The 14,556-nt window shown below is 40.3% G+C and overlaps 3 protein-coding genes across 24 annotated transcripts in view; 1 reads left to right on the plus strand and 2 right to left on the minus strand.

Annotated features, from left to right (window-relative positions):
• Positions 1-1,958, minus strand: part of PBLD (phenazine biosynthesis like protein domain containing) — a 38,485-nt gene extending 36,527 nt beyond the window's left edge. The window contains exons 1-2 of the mRNA XM_070057146.1: positions 1,935-1,958; positions 1,525-1,750 (exon numbers count right to left, since the gene is read on the minus strand). Of these exons, the coding sequence (XP_069913247.1) occupies positions 1,525-1,750; positions 1,935-1,958 (250 nt within the window). The remainder of the gene's footprint in view (positions 1-1,524; positions 1,751-1,934) is intronic.
• HNRNPH3 (heterogeneous nuclear ribonucleoprotein H3) lies at positions 437-11,281 on the plus strand. 18 transcript variants are annotated; one of them, XM_070057750.1, is made up of 10 exons: positions 437-963; positions 5,731-5,865; positions 6,370-6,508; positions 7,019-7,158; positions 7,657-7,743; positions 7,918-8,033; positions 9,286-9,421; positions 9,702-9,797; positions 9,878-9,970; positions 10,078-11,281. In XM_070057750.1, the coding sequence occupies exons 2-10, from the start codon at positions 5,754-5,756 to the stop codon at positions 10,152-10,154; spliced, it is 996 nt and encodes a 331-aa protein (XP_069913851.1). In that variant the 5' UTR covers positions 437-963; positions 5,731-5,753; the 3' UTR covers positions 10,155-11,281. The 18 variants fall into 18 exon arrangements, with proteins under 18 accessions (XP_069913851.1, XP_008268275.1, XP_002718501.1 ...); XM_008270053.3 differs by having other exon boundaries at positions 442-982; positions 7,019-7,203; XM_002718455.4 differs by having other exon boundaries at positions 442-963; positions 7,019-7,203.
• A 320-nt stretch (positions 11,282-11,601) lies between these two features.
• Positions 11,602-14,556, minus strand: part of RUFY2 (RUN and FYVE domain containing 2) — a 41,423-nt gene continuing 38,468 nt past the window's right edge. For all 5 annotated transcript variants that reach the window (XR_011382422.1, XR_011382424.1, XM_008270046.4 and 2 more), the window contains exons 17-18: positions 13,987-14,064; positions 11,602-13,901 (exon numbers count right to left, since the gene is read on the minus strand). Coding sequence is in view for 3 of the 5 variants with exons in the window: in XM_008270046.4 (XP_008268268.3) it covers positions 13,758-13,901; positions 13,987-14,064 (222 nt within the window). In the remaining 2 variants the exon portion in view is untranslated. The remainder of the gene's footprint in view (positions 13,902-13,986; positions 14,065-14,556) is intronic.

Below are 14,556 nucleotides of genomic sequence, written 5' to 3' on the forward strand. Positions count from 1 at the left end.
TTTTTTACAGTTAGGAAAAAAGAACCAGGACGTGTCATTAGGAACCTGGGTGGCCTGACAGCACAAACAAAAAGTACTTATCAGGGGACACTTGCAAATGCAATTTTCAAGAATGCAAAGCCGTATTTAGAAAACACGCAGTAGGGCTCCATGAGCGACTGAAAGGTTCCGCGAAGGCGGAGGAGACAGCGAGGAGCGATCTGGGGCGAGGAGGGAAACGCCGAGAGCAGGATAGACTCGCCGGCCTACGCCGCGCACGCGGAGGCGGCTCCGTTGGGGGGCAGGAGGACCCCGTCCTGAAGCCGAAATCGGGCCTGTGGACATTTTTGTCTCTCGGCAGAGTCCCGTTTTTTACTACATAACGCAAACATGGTGGAAGGAAAGAGCCCTCTCGGCCTTTGGCGGCCGAGTCACGTGGCGCCATTTCCACGCACTTGACGCGGGGAAGAAGGTGGGGCCTCTATGGAATTTGCTGGCTGTGGAGCCTAGCACTGGGGAACTTCCTTCAAAACACAGTAACGGGAGCGCCTCCGCCCCTCTCTCCTCCTCCCCGAGGGTACAGAAAGGTGTACTCTGAGCTTTAGACGGTGGTAAGGTGAGCAAGAAAGGCGGAGTCAACCCGGCTCCCTCACTAAGCCGTCCGAGTAGGGCGGCTCTTCACTTTTCCGCGGAGCGGCCCGCTGACGCGCAAGCGCACTTCGCCCGGGCCGCGTCAAGGCGGGACCGGTCTCGCGAGACCCTGAGGCCGGCTTTCGTCGCGCTCGCTCCGCCCCCTCCTTCTCGCTCCCTCTCTCCCATCCCCCCAAGCCAGTCGCTCTGCTGCGCAGCTCCCTTAGCGGTTGCCACTGCTGGAGACGGTTGGGAGGACCGTTGTAGGGAGCGCCGCACGAGGCGAACGACTGCCCCCTCCTCACGACCGGACCCTCACGAGCACCGGCGTCGGCGCTTCTATCGCCCGACAGGGTATCTGAAGTAAAAGGGGGTAGGTTGGGCTGGTGGTTTCGAGAGCGGAGTCGGGAGAAGGACGAGACCCAGGAGGGGGTGGGGCGGGGGGGAAGTGTGGAGGTCGCCGCTCGGAGGCGGGCGGGGCTGCGCCTCCCGGGCGATCTCCCACTTCTAGGAGGGCGGCCTGCCGGGCGAGGACTTGCTCGGGTGGAGCTCGGTGGACGACGCGGAGGCCCGAAGTGGAGGGCGTCCAGCCCTTCTCTCTGCCTTGCTGGTTTGGCCTCCGCCATTTTGGGTACGGTGGCGCGGCCACCTTGGCTTCCCGCCCTTCCCCGTTCCTTCTACTTCTTGTTCCCAGCTTTGGAAAGACGGATTGAGCTGGCCGGGGCCGGGGGCGGGGGGTGGTCCAGCTCCCTGGCAGGGGATGAGGGTGGGCGCGAAGCGAGCAGGGCCAGGCCCGGCAGCGGGGCTGGGGGGAGGGTCAGGGCTGCCGCCGGGCGCGCTCCCGATGGAAATGGCGCCGGATGGGCCTGGCCTCCCACCGCAGCCTCCCTTCCTCCGCAGCCTCGGCAGGGCTACCTGGCGGGACTGCCGGTGACTTCTGACGCAGATTCCCAAGATGAGAGAGGCCGGAGCTGGGGCAGGAAAGCCAATGGCGACGGAGGCGCTCAGCTCCCAAATCCAGGACAAAGGAGGCAGACGGCCTCCTTTGTACTTCCGCCGCCCGGTGGCGAAGGTTTTTAAGCCCAGCTTGGCTGCCGGCCGGGGAGGGGGTAGGGGCGCGCTCTCCCGAGCTCTCCGGTCTCTAGGGCAGCTAGATAAACGGAAAGCCTCCGGGGAGGAATAAAGGACGCTTAGCCGGCCCTTAGATTCCAGATTTGGAACTTCGAAAAGAGTACGTACTCATTTTCCAAAGAGGTTGTTTTCTCACGCTTGAACGTTTGTAACGACTTTGGGTGATTTTGCCAGCAGCAAGCTGGGGGACTTACCGAATAGGACTGTGAAATGGGCATGTTTCAAAGAGGCCGTCGAGGCCCAGTGAACTGTGAGCACTTTTTGGACTTTTGGGCCGGGGTGGGTGGGTGGCTTAGCAATGGCTTTGTGTAGTTTGGCACAGATGGGTTGGAATTTGTTTTTAAGTAGGAGTTTTGCTTTTGGAAAACAGTTGTTAAAACACAGCCAGCGATGGCCAAAATGTGTTTATGTATGTAGGAGTTGAGTCGCTATTAAATCTCGAAGAGTATTTTGTGCAGATAATATTTTCCCTTACCATGAAGGCCGTAGAAGTAAAATACTTGATACAGAAGTATATTAATACTTTGAACAGGAAATAAGCGTTCTGAACACTACGGCATAATGTAAGCTCAGTCACATGGCAGTGCGATGGGGGAGGGCTCAGAACATCGGAGAGCTGGCTTGGTAATTTTCCTTGAAGATAGAGACGAGGGGCCAGGCTTAAGAATAAGCGGTTTAAAAAATACCTGTAAGTCTTTACGGGAAGTGTTACCTACTTTTCCAGTTTTAGAACCAGAAAAAAACTGCGTGCTGTTGAAAATGTTTTGTGATGCTTTAATCGAGGATAAGTTTAACTAAATCTTAGCTTGAGACGCAGATTTTCGTGGAGTTTGTGAAACCAGCTCAGATTTTTTTAGTAGGAGATGACCCACAGCTTTTCTGATTGTGTTAAACTACCATACACACCTGTTTTTTACTGGCCATCTTTCTATCATAGTCTGGAAATCTAATTGCATTTTTAAGCAATAATGTTACCTTTTGATGTCTTACCTGGTAAACAGGAGTGGACTGCAGTAGGTAAAACCTTGGTCCTAGTAAACGTATTTATAATTTTTGAAGACTAGGCTCCTTTAGATATTAGTGGTGTCTGATTTTCTAATTTAAAATTGAGGAGCAAGAACTTCAGAAAAAGAGGAACCAAGTAAAATTTGCGTTAAACATGTTTGCCAATTTTTTTGTCAAAAAGTTCATTCTCTTTTATTTTTTGGCATTATATTAAAAATGGAAAAAGTTCCTTTGGCACTCATGGTGCTTCCTCCCCCCCAGGCCATTCCTAGTTTTTAGAAAATTATTTTTTTTGATACATCAGATCCTGTATGACACTTCAACAAATAAAATAGTTTTCCATGTTAGGGGAGTTCTGTATTTCAGTTAATCTCTATTAGATGTTCTTTTAAAAAAGTAGCTTTGAGATAATGAGCAAATCAAACTTCACCCATTTAAAATGTTAAGTTCTTTGGGGTTTAGTGCATGGACGGTTTTGTAACCATCACTAGAATTTATCACTCAAAGATTGCTATACCCATTAGCGGTCATCCTACATGCTAATTCCCTCTCTCCCCTCAGGTCTACAACATTGGTGAAGCAGTCTGGTAGCTTTTTGTATTGTAGATATTGGTTTAAATAGAGGCAATATCAAGGGCCTTCAAAAAGTCATGGGAATTTTATAACAAGGGGGGGGACTATATGCCTGGATTTCAGGTTTTTTAATCAAAATATTTCCATTTTCCATGAACTTTTTGCAGTGCCCTTGTATTTAAAGTCATACAGAATTGACTAGTTTATCTTCCTATTTCAACTGCTGGTATTTTTAATTGGTGTTAACACTTGGAATTCTTCAAGCAGAGCGGTGATTAGACATGACATTGTTACAGCAAAGAAAGGTTGAGATGGATTATCCTGAATAGTTAATAAACTGTTCAGGTAATTTCTGACAGCTTTATTAAGGTATTAAAACAGATGACCTTTTTGTATGAAGGGGTGGTAAAAAACAGTACGAAATGGTAAAAAAAAAAAAATGCTAAGATCTTCCCACCATGAATTAGATCGATTTTTCAGAGTTCTTAAATTTTTCATGGTGAACTAATATTTGATGTTAGATCCCTTCCACTTTTTCTCTTGTTCCTAAGTCCCTCTATGGGAAACACTTCTTAGGTTGGTGCCTTGTTTTTTAGGGGGGAAATTTTAAGAAAATGGTGGAGATCTTCAAATATGACATTTTTCCGAACTGATAAAGGAAGTTCTTTATGAGGATACTTTATATTAATAGTATTTAATAGTATACCTTATATTAATGGTATTTAACTTTTCAAAGCCTTTGACTTTGGAAGAGAATTTTTAACAGACGTTGTTTCCTTTTAAGACTTAGAAATGTTTTCTGTCCTTTAAGGTTCATTTCATAATTTCTATGTCTTGGTTTTATGAAAATCAGTAACAACCAGTGAATGCTTACTGTGAGGCAGATCCAGCACTTTGAAGTAATTCTTACTGTGTTCCAGTTAGGTATAGGTACTACTGTTTTACAGCTGAGTAGGCTTAGAGGTTGGGTAGTCACTGAATGGCAAAGTAGAGATTATTCATATCCAGAGTTTCTTCTGTTTATAAAGTTCATACCAGTTAACTTGTGTACATAATTAGTTGTAATGCCAGTTAAAGTTTGTATTCCCACTTTGGTTGTCTTTTATCTAGAGTGGCACCTAGGGGTTTTGCATTAATAAAGCAGGTGCTGAAGGATCCATGTTAGTGGTATTTAATTATGCACTTTTGGAGAATTCCTACATATCTTATTTTAAGTGCATGAATTCCAAGAAAAAGCTTTACACTTTACAGATGCTAACGTGATAGTTGGACTGATTAGATCATGTGATTTTTTATTTTTTTTGAGCGTTAGTGAATGCTGTTGATATGAAATATGATCCTCAACCCTAAAGGAATCAAGTGAACAAATTGTTTTGTTTACAGGGGAGGAGGTGGTGAGGGAAAGGTTTGAAATATTCAGGTGAGTAGGATTCCTACAGCTGCCTAGTGAAATTTGTAAGGTTCTGGTAAGTTTCTGCAGCTGAAGGACTTCTGCATTAGCTTCTTTTGAAAATGTGGAATTTTGAAAGGAAGAATGGTTGCCTCTGGGGAAGGGAAATGGGTGGTTGACTTCTTTCTGGAGGGGAGGGGGACTTCTCACTGTACCTTTTAAATACTTGAATGTGAATGTTACCTTTTTCTTAAAATTTGTGTTGTAAGTCTATTTGATTAAGAAGTTAAAGCAACGAGTAAACTGTCAATGGAGACAGCATTGACTTCCAAATGGGTGATTTCAAAAACATGGATGTTGGAAGGCATTCAGTTCTGAGTGGCCATGTATCTCAATTCTAAAACCCAAAACTCATTTGAAAACTGGTTCTTGGTGAGTGTTTAAGCTAAGTTTAGAGATAGGAATTTTCCTCTTTCAAAGACAATTTGATATGTTCAAAATTTTAGTGCATCTAAAAAGCTTTGGACTTTTGAAATACCATTTTTCCAACTGCTAGCAACAAGGACTCATTACAGTTTTTTCTAAGGCTCTTTTAAAGAATAGGTAGAAGTACCCTATGCAGCTTCCGAACAATTTGGGTTCTCAAGAATTAATACAGGTATTCAGATGAACAATGAAATCTGAAAGGTGTGACTAAAAATTTTAGACGGCTAGAAGTTGGTGTTAAGATGATGACATAAGTAATTTGAATGGTAATGGGATTATGTGAGTTCTCTAAAAAAGGCAGTAAGATGTGGTTTTCAGGAATTTTGTGCTTTTTGGTAGGAGGGGTCAGATTTCACTGCCTTTTCTCCCTACTCCATGATAGAAGATGGTATGCCATTGTGTTGTGGCATTGTCATAGGAGTTACTTTATCCTGTTAAATTTCCTGTTGTGACACCTCTGAGGGGTGTCTCTTCAGTACCTCTTGACAAGAGTATGTGTTGATTGACTGCTTTATGTGCTTGTTTATTTTTTATAGCATTTAAGTCAAACGATATTGAGATGGATTGGGTTATGAAACATAATGGTCCAAATGACGCTAGTGATGGGACAGTACGACTTCGTGGACTACCATTTGGTTGCAGCAAAGAGGAAATAGTTCAGTTCTTTCAAGGTACCTCTAGTATTAGTCAAAGTTTAGTAGTATTTTAATTTTCTATTTGTATTATATTCAGTTTTTATTAAATCCATTTGATTTTAGACTTTTGAAGTTTGTGATAATCCTAATTAATGTATTAAAGTATGAAATGTGCTCCAGTTAAAATTCAATATAGAATGTGTAAAATATGTAAAGCCTAATTGATATACAGTAAATTTAATTGAGAATACTTTGTGATGAACAGTGAATTAGTATTGTGGAGCATAATTTTATTTGTAGCCTTTTTCATGTAATTTAGGTGGGCTTTTAGAAAATGTAATTTTTAAAAGACACTGCAAAAAATACTTAATCCAATAATATTTGAAAAAATCCGTTTGTGTTATGGGGTGATGGGGAAACTAAGCTTTTTTTGTTTTGTTTTGTTTTGTTTAGATTTGTTTTAAATATTTGATTCAGATGGGAATGTTTCAGCCTTTAACACTGTTCCCCTTGATGGGGTTATTTGTCCTTGGGTTAAAGGGTTGGAAATCGTGCCAAATGGGATAACATTGACGATGGACTACCAGGGGAGAAGCACAGGGGAGGCCTTCGTGCAGTTTGCTTCAAAGGAGATAGCAGAAAATGCTCTGGGGAAACACAAGGAAAGAATAGGGCACAGGTGGGGATGGAGAGTTTGGGATGGTGTTAAATTTTTATTTTTGGGGGTTGTGGGTCACTATTGCTTAAATGGGGGGGTAACAATAACATTTTTATGGGGTAGTTTAAAAGAATTGATAATTATCTAAATTTAACTTGGAAACTACAGATTTGGGTGGGGAATTAATGCTAATAGTTTGCTTAAATTAAAATTAGATTGTTTCCATTTCTCTGTAGGATGTTGTTGATACTTTTGTATAATCATGTTTTCTTTAAACACTTATCACATACTAAAGGAAACAAACTAAATATTTATATTATGAATTGTTTTCAATGACTAATTTGTCTATGTGAAACTTAAATATTTAATTATTTAAGTTCATAGGTGTAAAAATTGTTAACTTATGGTGTATTTAGGCAATAAATTGGGTTATGTATCTAGACGTAGAAAAGCTTATTGCATTTTGCCCATATCTAAATTACTCTAATACATCCATGCTGAAACCTGTACCTTTAAAACATTTTTAAATAGGTATATTGAGATCTTCAGAAGTAGCAGGAGTGAAATCAAGGGATTTTATGATCCACCAAGAAGATTGCTGGGACAGCGACCGGGACCATATGATAGACCAATAGGAGGAAGAGGGGGTTATTATGGAGCTGGGCGTGGAAGTATGTATGACAGAATGCGACGAGGAGGTGATGGATATGATGGTGGTATGTGTATCTAATGAACACAGGTTCTGTTGTCATTTTCTTAATGTTCCTGACACTTTGTCAAGAAATACAGAAATGGCAGTAATTTCAGTACCTACTGGGTTTTAAAACCTGTTCATGAAAATAGATGTCCCATGGCCAGCTATGGGATTTGGTTGATGCACATATTGGCACCTAGAAAACTTACGCAGTAATTGAAATGAAGATACTGGCATATTCTGACATTTTCTCTTTTGCATAAGGATGGAAATTTAACCTATGTCTGAATTTGTCCTCCTGAAGATTTTTCATTTCCATCAACTGTTAAATACTTTTTCATATAAACTAAGTAGGGGACTGGATACAGACTGGTAATAAACAAGAATTAACAGACTGCTTACTATAAAAGTGTGTTTTGTAAATTAGGTTATGAAAATTAATTTCTTGAAATTACTTTTTTCTTAAATTATACAGGCTATGGAGGTTTTGATGACTATGGTGGCTATAATAATTATGGCTATGGAAATGATGGCTTTGATGACAGAATGAGAGATGGAAGAGGTAAACATTAGGCATTTTCATTCTGAGGTTGATTTTAATCTTTGATGCTGAGTGGTAATATAGGTGACATGAAGAGACTGGTGTATTTCAGTGCATTCCTCTTCAATAGTTTCACCTTATAGATATGCATACTTTTCTGCATGTATATATTCTTGGTAATTTTTTATTTTCCAGGTATGGGAGGACATGGCTATGGTGGGGCTGGTGATGCAAGTTCAGGTTTTCATGGTGGTCATTTTGTGCATATGAGAGGCCTGCCTTTTCGTGCAACTGAAAATGACATTGCTAATGTGAGTAATTTTATAATATTGATGTCCTAAATTTTTTCTTAAAATATTTACTCACTTGAAAGGCAGAATTTTAGAGATAGGGAGAGACAGATCTATCTGCTGTTTTCTGGCCACAATGGCTAGGCCATGTTGAACCCAGGAGCCTGGAAATCCTATCTGGGTCTCCTGTGTGGGTGGCAGGGATCTGAGTATTTTGCCATCTTCTGCTTTCCCAGGCACATTAGCAGGGAGCTGGATCTGTGCCACCGAACCGGCCTCTGTTATAAATTTTTTTGCATTCTTAATATCTGCATCTTGTAATTTAATGTCTGGTGTCAAAATCCCTTGAATACTGAAGTATTTACTTTTACCTTTAGTTCATATTTCAGTGTCTGTGTGCTGACCTACATAGGATTCAAGCAAGTCCAGTAAAGAATGGGAGGGGAGTTGGCACGCAGATTATCAGTGCCTGGGTTTGCTCCCCAGCTGTGACTCTGGCTCCAGCCTCCTGCCACCCATGTGAGAAACCCAGGTTGAGTTCCAGCCTCTTTTCTGCAGCCCAGTTCTGCTATTGCAGGCATGAAGATACTGAGTATAGTGAAACACTGATGATCACATTGTAGTAACTTTTTTGTTGTTTTGAAACAGGTTTATCAAAGTGAATGTAATAGTGATTTTTGTTGATATTCTAGGCTATTAGTGGAAACTGAGGAGTTGAAAACAGGAAAAGTGCTTCTGCTGTCCATTGGTTTATGATTGATTGGTTAGAGGATCAGCAGTCTAGTCATTCAGCCAAATCCAGTCAAACCCACTTATTTATACACTGAATTGGTTGTGTTAGAGACCCAGTGGCCTGCAAAGCCAAAAAATACATTACCATCTGGCTCTTAAAGCAAAAGATTGCTCTGTCTTTTGAGGAAACCAGCTGGCTGAAGTTCCAAGTGCCTTCTTTAAGGAAAGGTTAAAACTGGTTAAGTTGTGATTGAAACTAAATGATAGATTTTAGGAGTTTTGTGGTACTGTTGGTAGATTATTGGAAATCCGTGGTTCTGAACATAACACCTTATTTAATCTCTTTAAACTTGTTTTCTCATTGTCAGGTGACCCATTATATACTTCAAACAGCAAGTGTTAGGCTCTTAATTGACAGAATCTAGAGTTGGTTGAATTAGCCTTCAATACAGAACAATGGAAGGGTTTATGGGAAAAATCTAGATATGTGTAGTTCACTTTGCATCATCTAAATAGAATAACTGATGTGTTTTCTTCTTAGTTCTTCTCACCACTAAATCCAATACGAGTTCATATTGATATTGGAGCTGATGGCAGAGCAACAGGAGAAGCAGATGTAGAGTTTGTGACACATGAAGATGCAGTAGCTGCCATGTCTAAAGATAAAAATAATATGCGTAAGTGGTTTCCTGGGCGTGCTGTCTGGATTGTTGAATGCACCTTATCAGCTTCTCATTTGTTTAAATGTAATGAGTTCTAGAATCTAGGTAATTGCTAGGTCACTGGAATTCAAAACCATTTGACTCAAGTTGAAACTTTGATGGCTTCCTGGCAGCTTGTATTAGGAATTGTTGATGGTACTGTGCTTTCAGTTTAATTGAATGTACTTCTTGAAGCTTTTATTGATAAAGTTGATCTATTCTTTTCTCCTGTTACTCTTTATTTTTTCATTTAAAGAACATCGATACATTGAACTCTTCTTGAATTCTACTCCTGGCGGTGGCTCTGGAATGGGAGGTTCTGGAATGGGAGGCTACGGCAGAGATGGAATGGGTATGTAAAGTCTTTAAAATAAGCAGTGTTAGCTACTTAAGCAATCAATCTCTATAAACTTATTTTTTCCTTTTGAAAAGATAATCAAGGAGGATATGGATCTGTTGGAAGAATGGGAATGGGGAACAATTACAGTGGAGGATATGGTACTCCTGATGGATTGGGTGGTTATGGTAAGTGTCTCTAGTTTAAGTACTCATATGGAATGCAGATACTACTTACAACATATGTGCATAGATAACTCCCACTAAATTATTCTTAATGTCTGTTTTTTTTTAAGGCCGTGGTGGTGGAGGCAGTGGAGGTTACTATGGGCAAGGTGGCATGAGTGGAGGTGGATGGCGTGGGATGTACTGAAAGCATCACCACCAACACATACGTACAAGTCCTAACAACAGCATCTGGTCTACTAGACTTTCTTACAGATTTCTTTTGTATTTTAAGAACTTTATAATGACTGAAGGAATGTGTTTTCAAAATATTATTTGGTAAAGCAACAGATTGTGATGGGAAAATCTGTTTTCTGTAGGTTTTATTTGTTGCATACTTTGACTTAAAAATAAATTTTTATATTCAAACCACTGATGTTGATACTTTTTATATACTAGTTACTCCTAAGGATGTGCTGCCTTCATAAGATTTGGGTTGATGTATTTTACTATTAGCTCTACAAGTAGTAAGTAGTATTATTAGTGTATTACTAGAGGATAATGGTTCACCCCTGCATAAACTGCAAGTCTTAATAAGCAGACATCTGGAATAGAGCTTGAAGAATAATTAGTGTAACTTCCTTTAATTTCTCTTGGACAATATTGTAAATATAAAGCCTAAAGATGAGTTTAGGTGGCTTTCAGGAACATAAGATCAGCTAACTATTCTTTCAAATGTCATTTATCAAGCATAGCTCTGAAATGTTGATCCTGAGGTTTCTGAATATTCAAAATTGTGTTACCTGGGGATGGGAGTGTTGTAAGTTTAAATTCATACCCTCCTAGGTGTTAAGATGAAAATTCCTTCAGCACTTGACTGAAGTACAGATGCTTCCAAAAAGTGATGGTTTGTAAGTTAACTTAAAATGTCTTAGAAAACTAAGGTTCTTGAGGATTCCATGTAAATACATAGGTATTTACCATGGAATATAATTCTCACAGGTGTATTTTCGGTTTGCTGCCCAATATAGCATATAATTCCTTAAATAATTGTGTAAATGACTACTAAAAAAATGTAAGAGAAGTCCATGTCATAGTGAAATGAGAATCCTGCGGTTGGTTTTGCATCTGATACCTGCTTGGAATTTTAGTTTACTATTATGTAGCAAGGAAAAGGTGCTTTTTAATTTTAATCTCCTTGGTCAATATACCTTTTTTCCAAAATTGGCTAATGGATCAAAATAAAACTGTCAATGTGAATATTCAGTTATTGAACTTGTTACTTGTTTTTCCTAGAAATGTTATTAATGTAATAAATGTCAATGTGGGAGATAACAGTGTTGTCTGTCCTAGAATGCTTTGTGTTGGTTAATGTATAAATCAAACTAGTACAAGGTATTGTGTTTAACTGAGGATGCATTCATACAAAGTGTGACTTCCTAAATGATTTCTGGATTAGAAAATGAGATGCGATAGCTTATATATATGGAGCCTGTTGAGCCCAGTCTGGATTCATCTTAAAGCTTTAACCTTCTTTCCTTGATTAAGTATTCTAATTCTAGAGTGAATCACCTTTTACAAAGGTCACACATACTTTTATTTTCCCAGGATTACCCTAAACACTTTAGAAATGAAGTTTGCCCTTATAAAACAGATTGATTTTTCAAATCTTTATTTTTATAAAATTCACATTTTGTTTTTAAAACAGATTAGAATTACAATTGCAATTCCTTGGCACCATGATAGCATTATTGTGATAACACTGGCTAGGTGAGGGAATGGTGTGAGGTTTGTTTAGAAAAGTTGGTGTCAGGGGTCCATCATAACAAAATAAACAAGTTTCATAACAGAAGAATCCAAAATTAGTATACATGGTTTAAAACAAGCCAAAACTAAGTTACTGCTGTTGTAAAACCTGCCTCCAAAAAACACAAATCAACGATGACATGTGAGTTTTGTGTGGTGAGAAATTTGACTAAAATTTTTCTTAATGAAATCACTTAGAATTTAAACTTGCATTATAAAATTTGATAATTTCCATTTATGCTTATTTTTTGATAATCAAAAGCACTTCATCAATATAAAACAGTTTCTAAGAATATAATTCTCTTAAGGACATTCCTGTGAGTATTCAAGAAAGACCATCTAAAAATCCGTATGTCCAATTTAACTGAAGTTACCTCAAAAGCTGACTAGAAATTTATGGGTTCTAGAGAAAATAGACCTTAGAAGTAAAATACTGGTTTCACACCTTGGCAATTTAGAAAATTTTAGATTTTAATGAGAACGCTGAAAAATAAGTACTTAGGGGCACAGGTATCTATGATGAATCATTAAATTAATGCTCCTAGGTAGTGTAAAATTCATGCATGACATACAAAAATAGGATCTTGAATGGTGATGCCATGTAAGTGATTATATAAACGTAATAGTTTTACAGATAAAGTTCTTACTGTAAGCAGTGTGATTGGATTAATGTCCATTTATCTTTGAGTTTATAAATAGTTTAAGTGTTTCATGGTAGAGCAGACCCTCATCCTCAAAACTCTGGCACACAGGTGCTTGGTAGACAGTGAAATTTTACTGTGCACATACTGTGGCAGTGTTAGGAAGCATCCTTCCTAAGTTTGAAAGACTCAAGCCTAAGTCCTATCAAAAGGCAAAGTTCTCATTTTTCATGTACGTTTAACATCTAAAGGAGAGAATCAGGAGTTTGTAATCCTTTTTTACTACAAACTTTCTTTTCTGAGAGATCTTTGAAGTGGAGTCTGAGCCACCTCTACCAAAGTTAGCAATTCGGTGAAAACAGGCAGCATATGGGAAAATCTTGATCTGGCAATTAAGATAAAAGGATGATAGTTATACACTTCAAGATTCCGGCGGGGGGGGGGGGGGCGGGGCGGCGGCGGCGCTGTGGCTCACTTGGTTAATCCTCTGTGGTGCTGGCATCCCATATGGGCACCAGGTTCTAGTCCTGGTTGCTCCTCTTCCAGTTCAGCTCGGCTGTGGCACGGGAAGGCAGTGGAGGATGGCCCAAGTGCTTGGGCCCTGCACGCGCATGGAAGACCAGGAAGAAGCTCCTGGCTTCGGATTGGCACAGCGCCGGCCGTAGCAGCCATTTGGGGAGTAAACCAACGGAAAGAAGACCTTGTCACTCACTGTCTATATCTCTGTCAAATAGATTGCAAAGGGAAGGTAGAGACTGAATTAGCCCAGTGTCCCTGAAAGACACCAGCAAACACAAGAATTTGTAAGGTAAATACAAATACTAGCCTTTTCCAATGCAGAAAAGGAGGAGAAAGTGCAAATGTAATAAGATTAGAGTACTATTAAGATAATGAAAAATGTGTGGAGTTAGAGTACTAATACTTAAAGCAAGATTGGTGCTTTTCCAGTCTTAGAGCTCTGAAGCTTTAAAGTGCATTAAGAAAATTGCAGGCACCATCAAATACCAATCTGACAATCTAGAATATATCTGAAGCCTTATTTTTGAAAAGGCTTTTTACAAGATAAGGCAAATGTGTGTCAGCTATCTGGCCTTTAGATGGAGACAAGGGTTATTACATGGTTACTATATTACAAATTAGGCTAAAGTTCTTTTAAAGCATGCTCTGTTGAAAATTCTGAGTAACAATGTCAGGAAGGAAATACTAAATGATAGAATTTTATAATTCCCATGAGCTGAATAAGCAGATCCATGGTACCAGTAACTGGCTGAAAGCTGCTCAGGAAGGGCCGGCTGGATGCCTTGTGTACACGGTCATGGAACATTCGCTGCAGGTTTCATACAGGTGGATTCAGGTCTGGAGTCTTATGGCACATTAGATGAGCATCTCTGAATAAGCATTGCGTGACAGGAGTCACAGACCCGGACTGGCTTTGGTGAAGAAGGCAGAGGCAGCTCGTTGTCAGAGCAGGCATTACAGAAAATCTCCCCACAGTTTCTACAGTGGTGCTAGTAAATGGGAAGAACAAAGAAAGCTATGAATAAAACAGACCATTTTAGCACAATTTTTGGACTTGCTGCCTACTTCCCTTACCTTTCTTTTTGAAAGTGAGAATTCCTTTTCACAAAGTTTACAGTGTGTTGCTTCTTTGTCTTTCAGCCAAACCAGTCCCTAGTAGGAGGAAATTATGAACAAAGTGCTCAAATTGGTCACACCAAAACAACACGTGAAAATGTTTTGCCTAAGGTGTTTTATATGAATAAATAGTCAAAAAATCTTTGAGACCTAGATAACAAATACTAGTAGATGCAGTAATCTTGCATATTCTGGGTTGGTGGAGGGTCAGTGCAGGTTGAGCATTAAAAGATTGCCTTTAGCCCAACTCGTTATTTGCTCAGCTTCCTGCTAATGGCAGGGAAAGGCAGTAGAAGATGGCCCAAGAGTCTGGGTCCCTGTGACTCCTGTGGGAGACCAGGCTGGAGCTTTCTGGCTTCTACCTGGCCCAGACATGGCTGCTGTGGGCACTTAAGAGAGTAAACCAGGGCTGGCGCTATGCTGTAGTGGGTAAAGCCACTGGCTGCAGTGCCAGCATCCCATATGGCAGCCGGTTCGAGTCCCAGCTGCTCCACTTCCGATCCAGCTCTCTGCTGTGGCCTGGAAAAG

This window comes from Oryctolagus cuniculus, chromosome 15 (genome assembly GCF_964237555.1).
Source record: "Oryctolagus cuniculus chromosome 15, mOryCun1.1, whole genome shotgun sequence".
In the NCBI taxonomy this organism is placed as follows: Eukaryota; Metazoa; Chordata; class Mammalia; order Lagomorpha; family Leporidae; genus Oryctolagus; species Oryctolagus cuniculus.

What these genes read in the sequence shown, in the direction of transcription:
- HNRNPH3 (XM_008270053.3), top strand. Translation starts at nt 5,754, where the DNA reads ATGGATTGGGTTATGAAACATAATGGTCCAAATGACGCTAGTGATGGG. An exon ending in AAGGAAAGAATAGGGCACAG is followed by an intron (nt 6,509 to 7,018) that starts GTGGGGATGGAG and finishes ATTTTTAAATAG; the next exon opens with GTATATTGAGATCTTCAGAA. An exon ending in CAGAATGAGAGATGGAAGAG is followed by an intron (nt 7,744 to 7,917) that starts GTAAACATTAGG and finishes TTTATTTTCCAG; the next exon opens with GTATGGGAGGACATGGCTAT.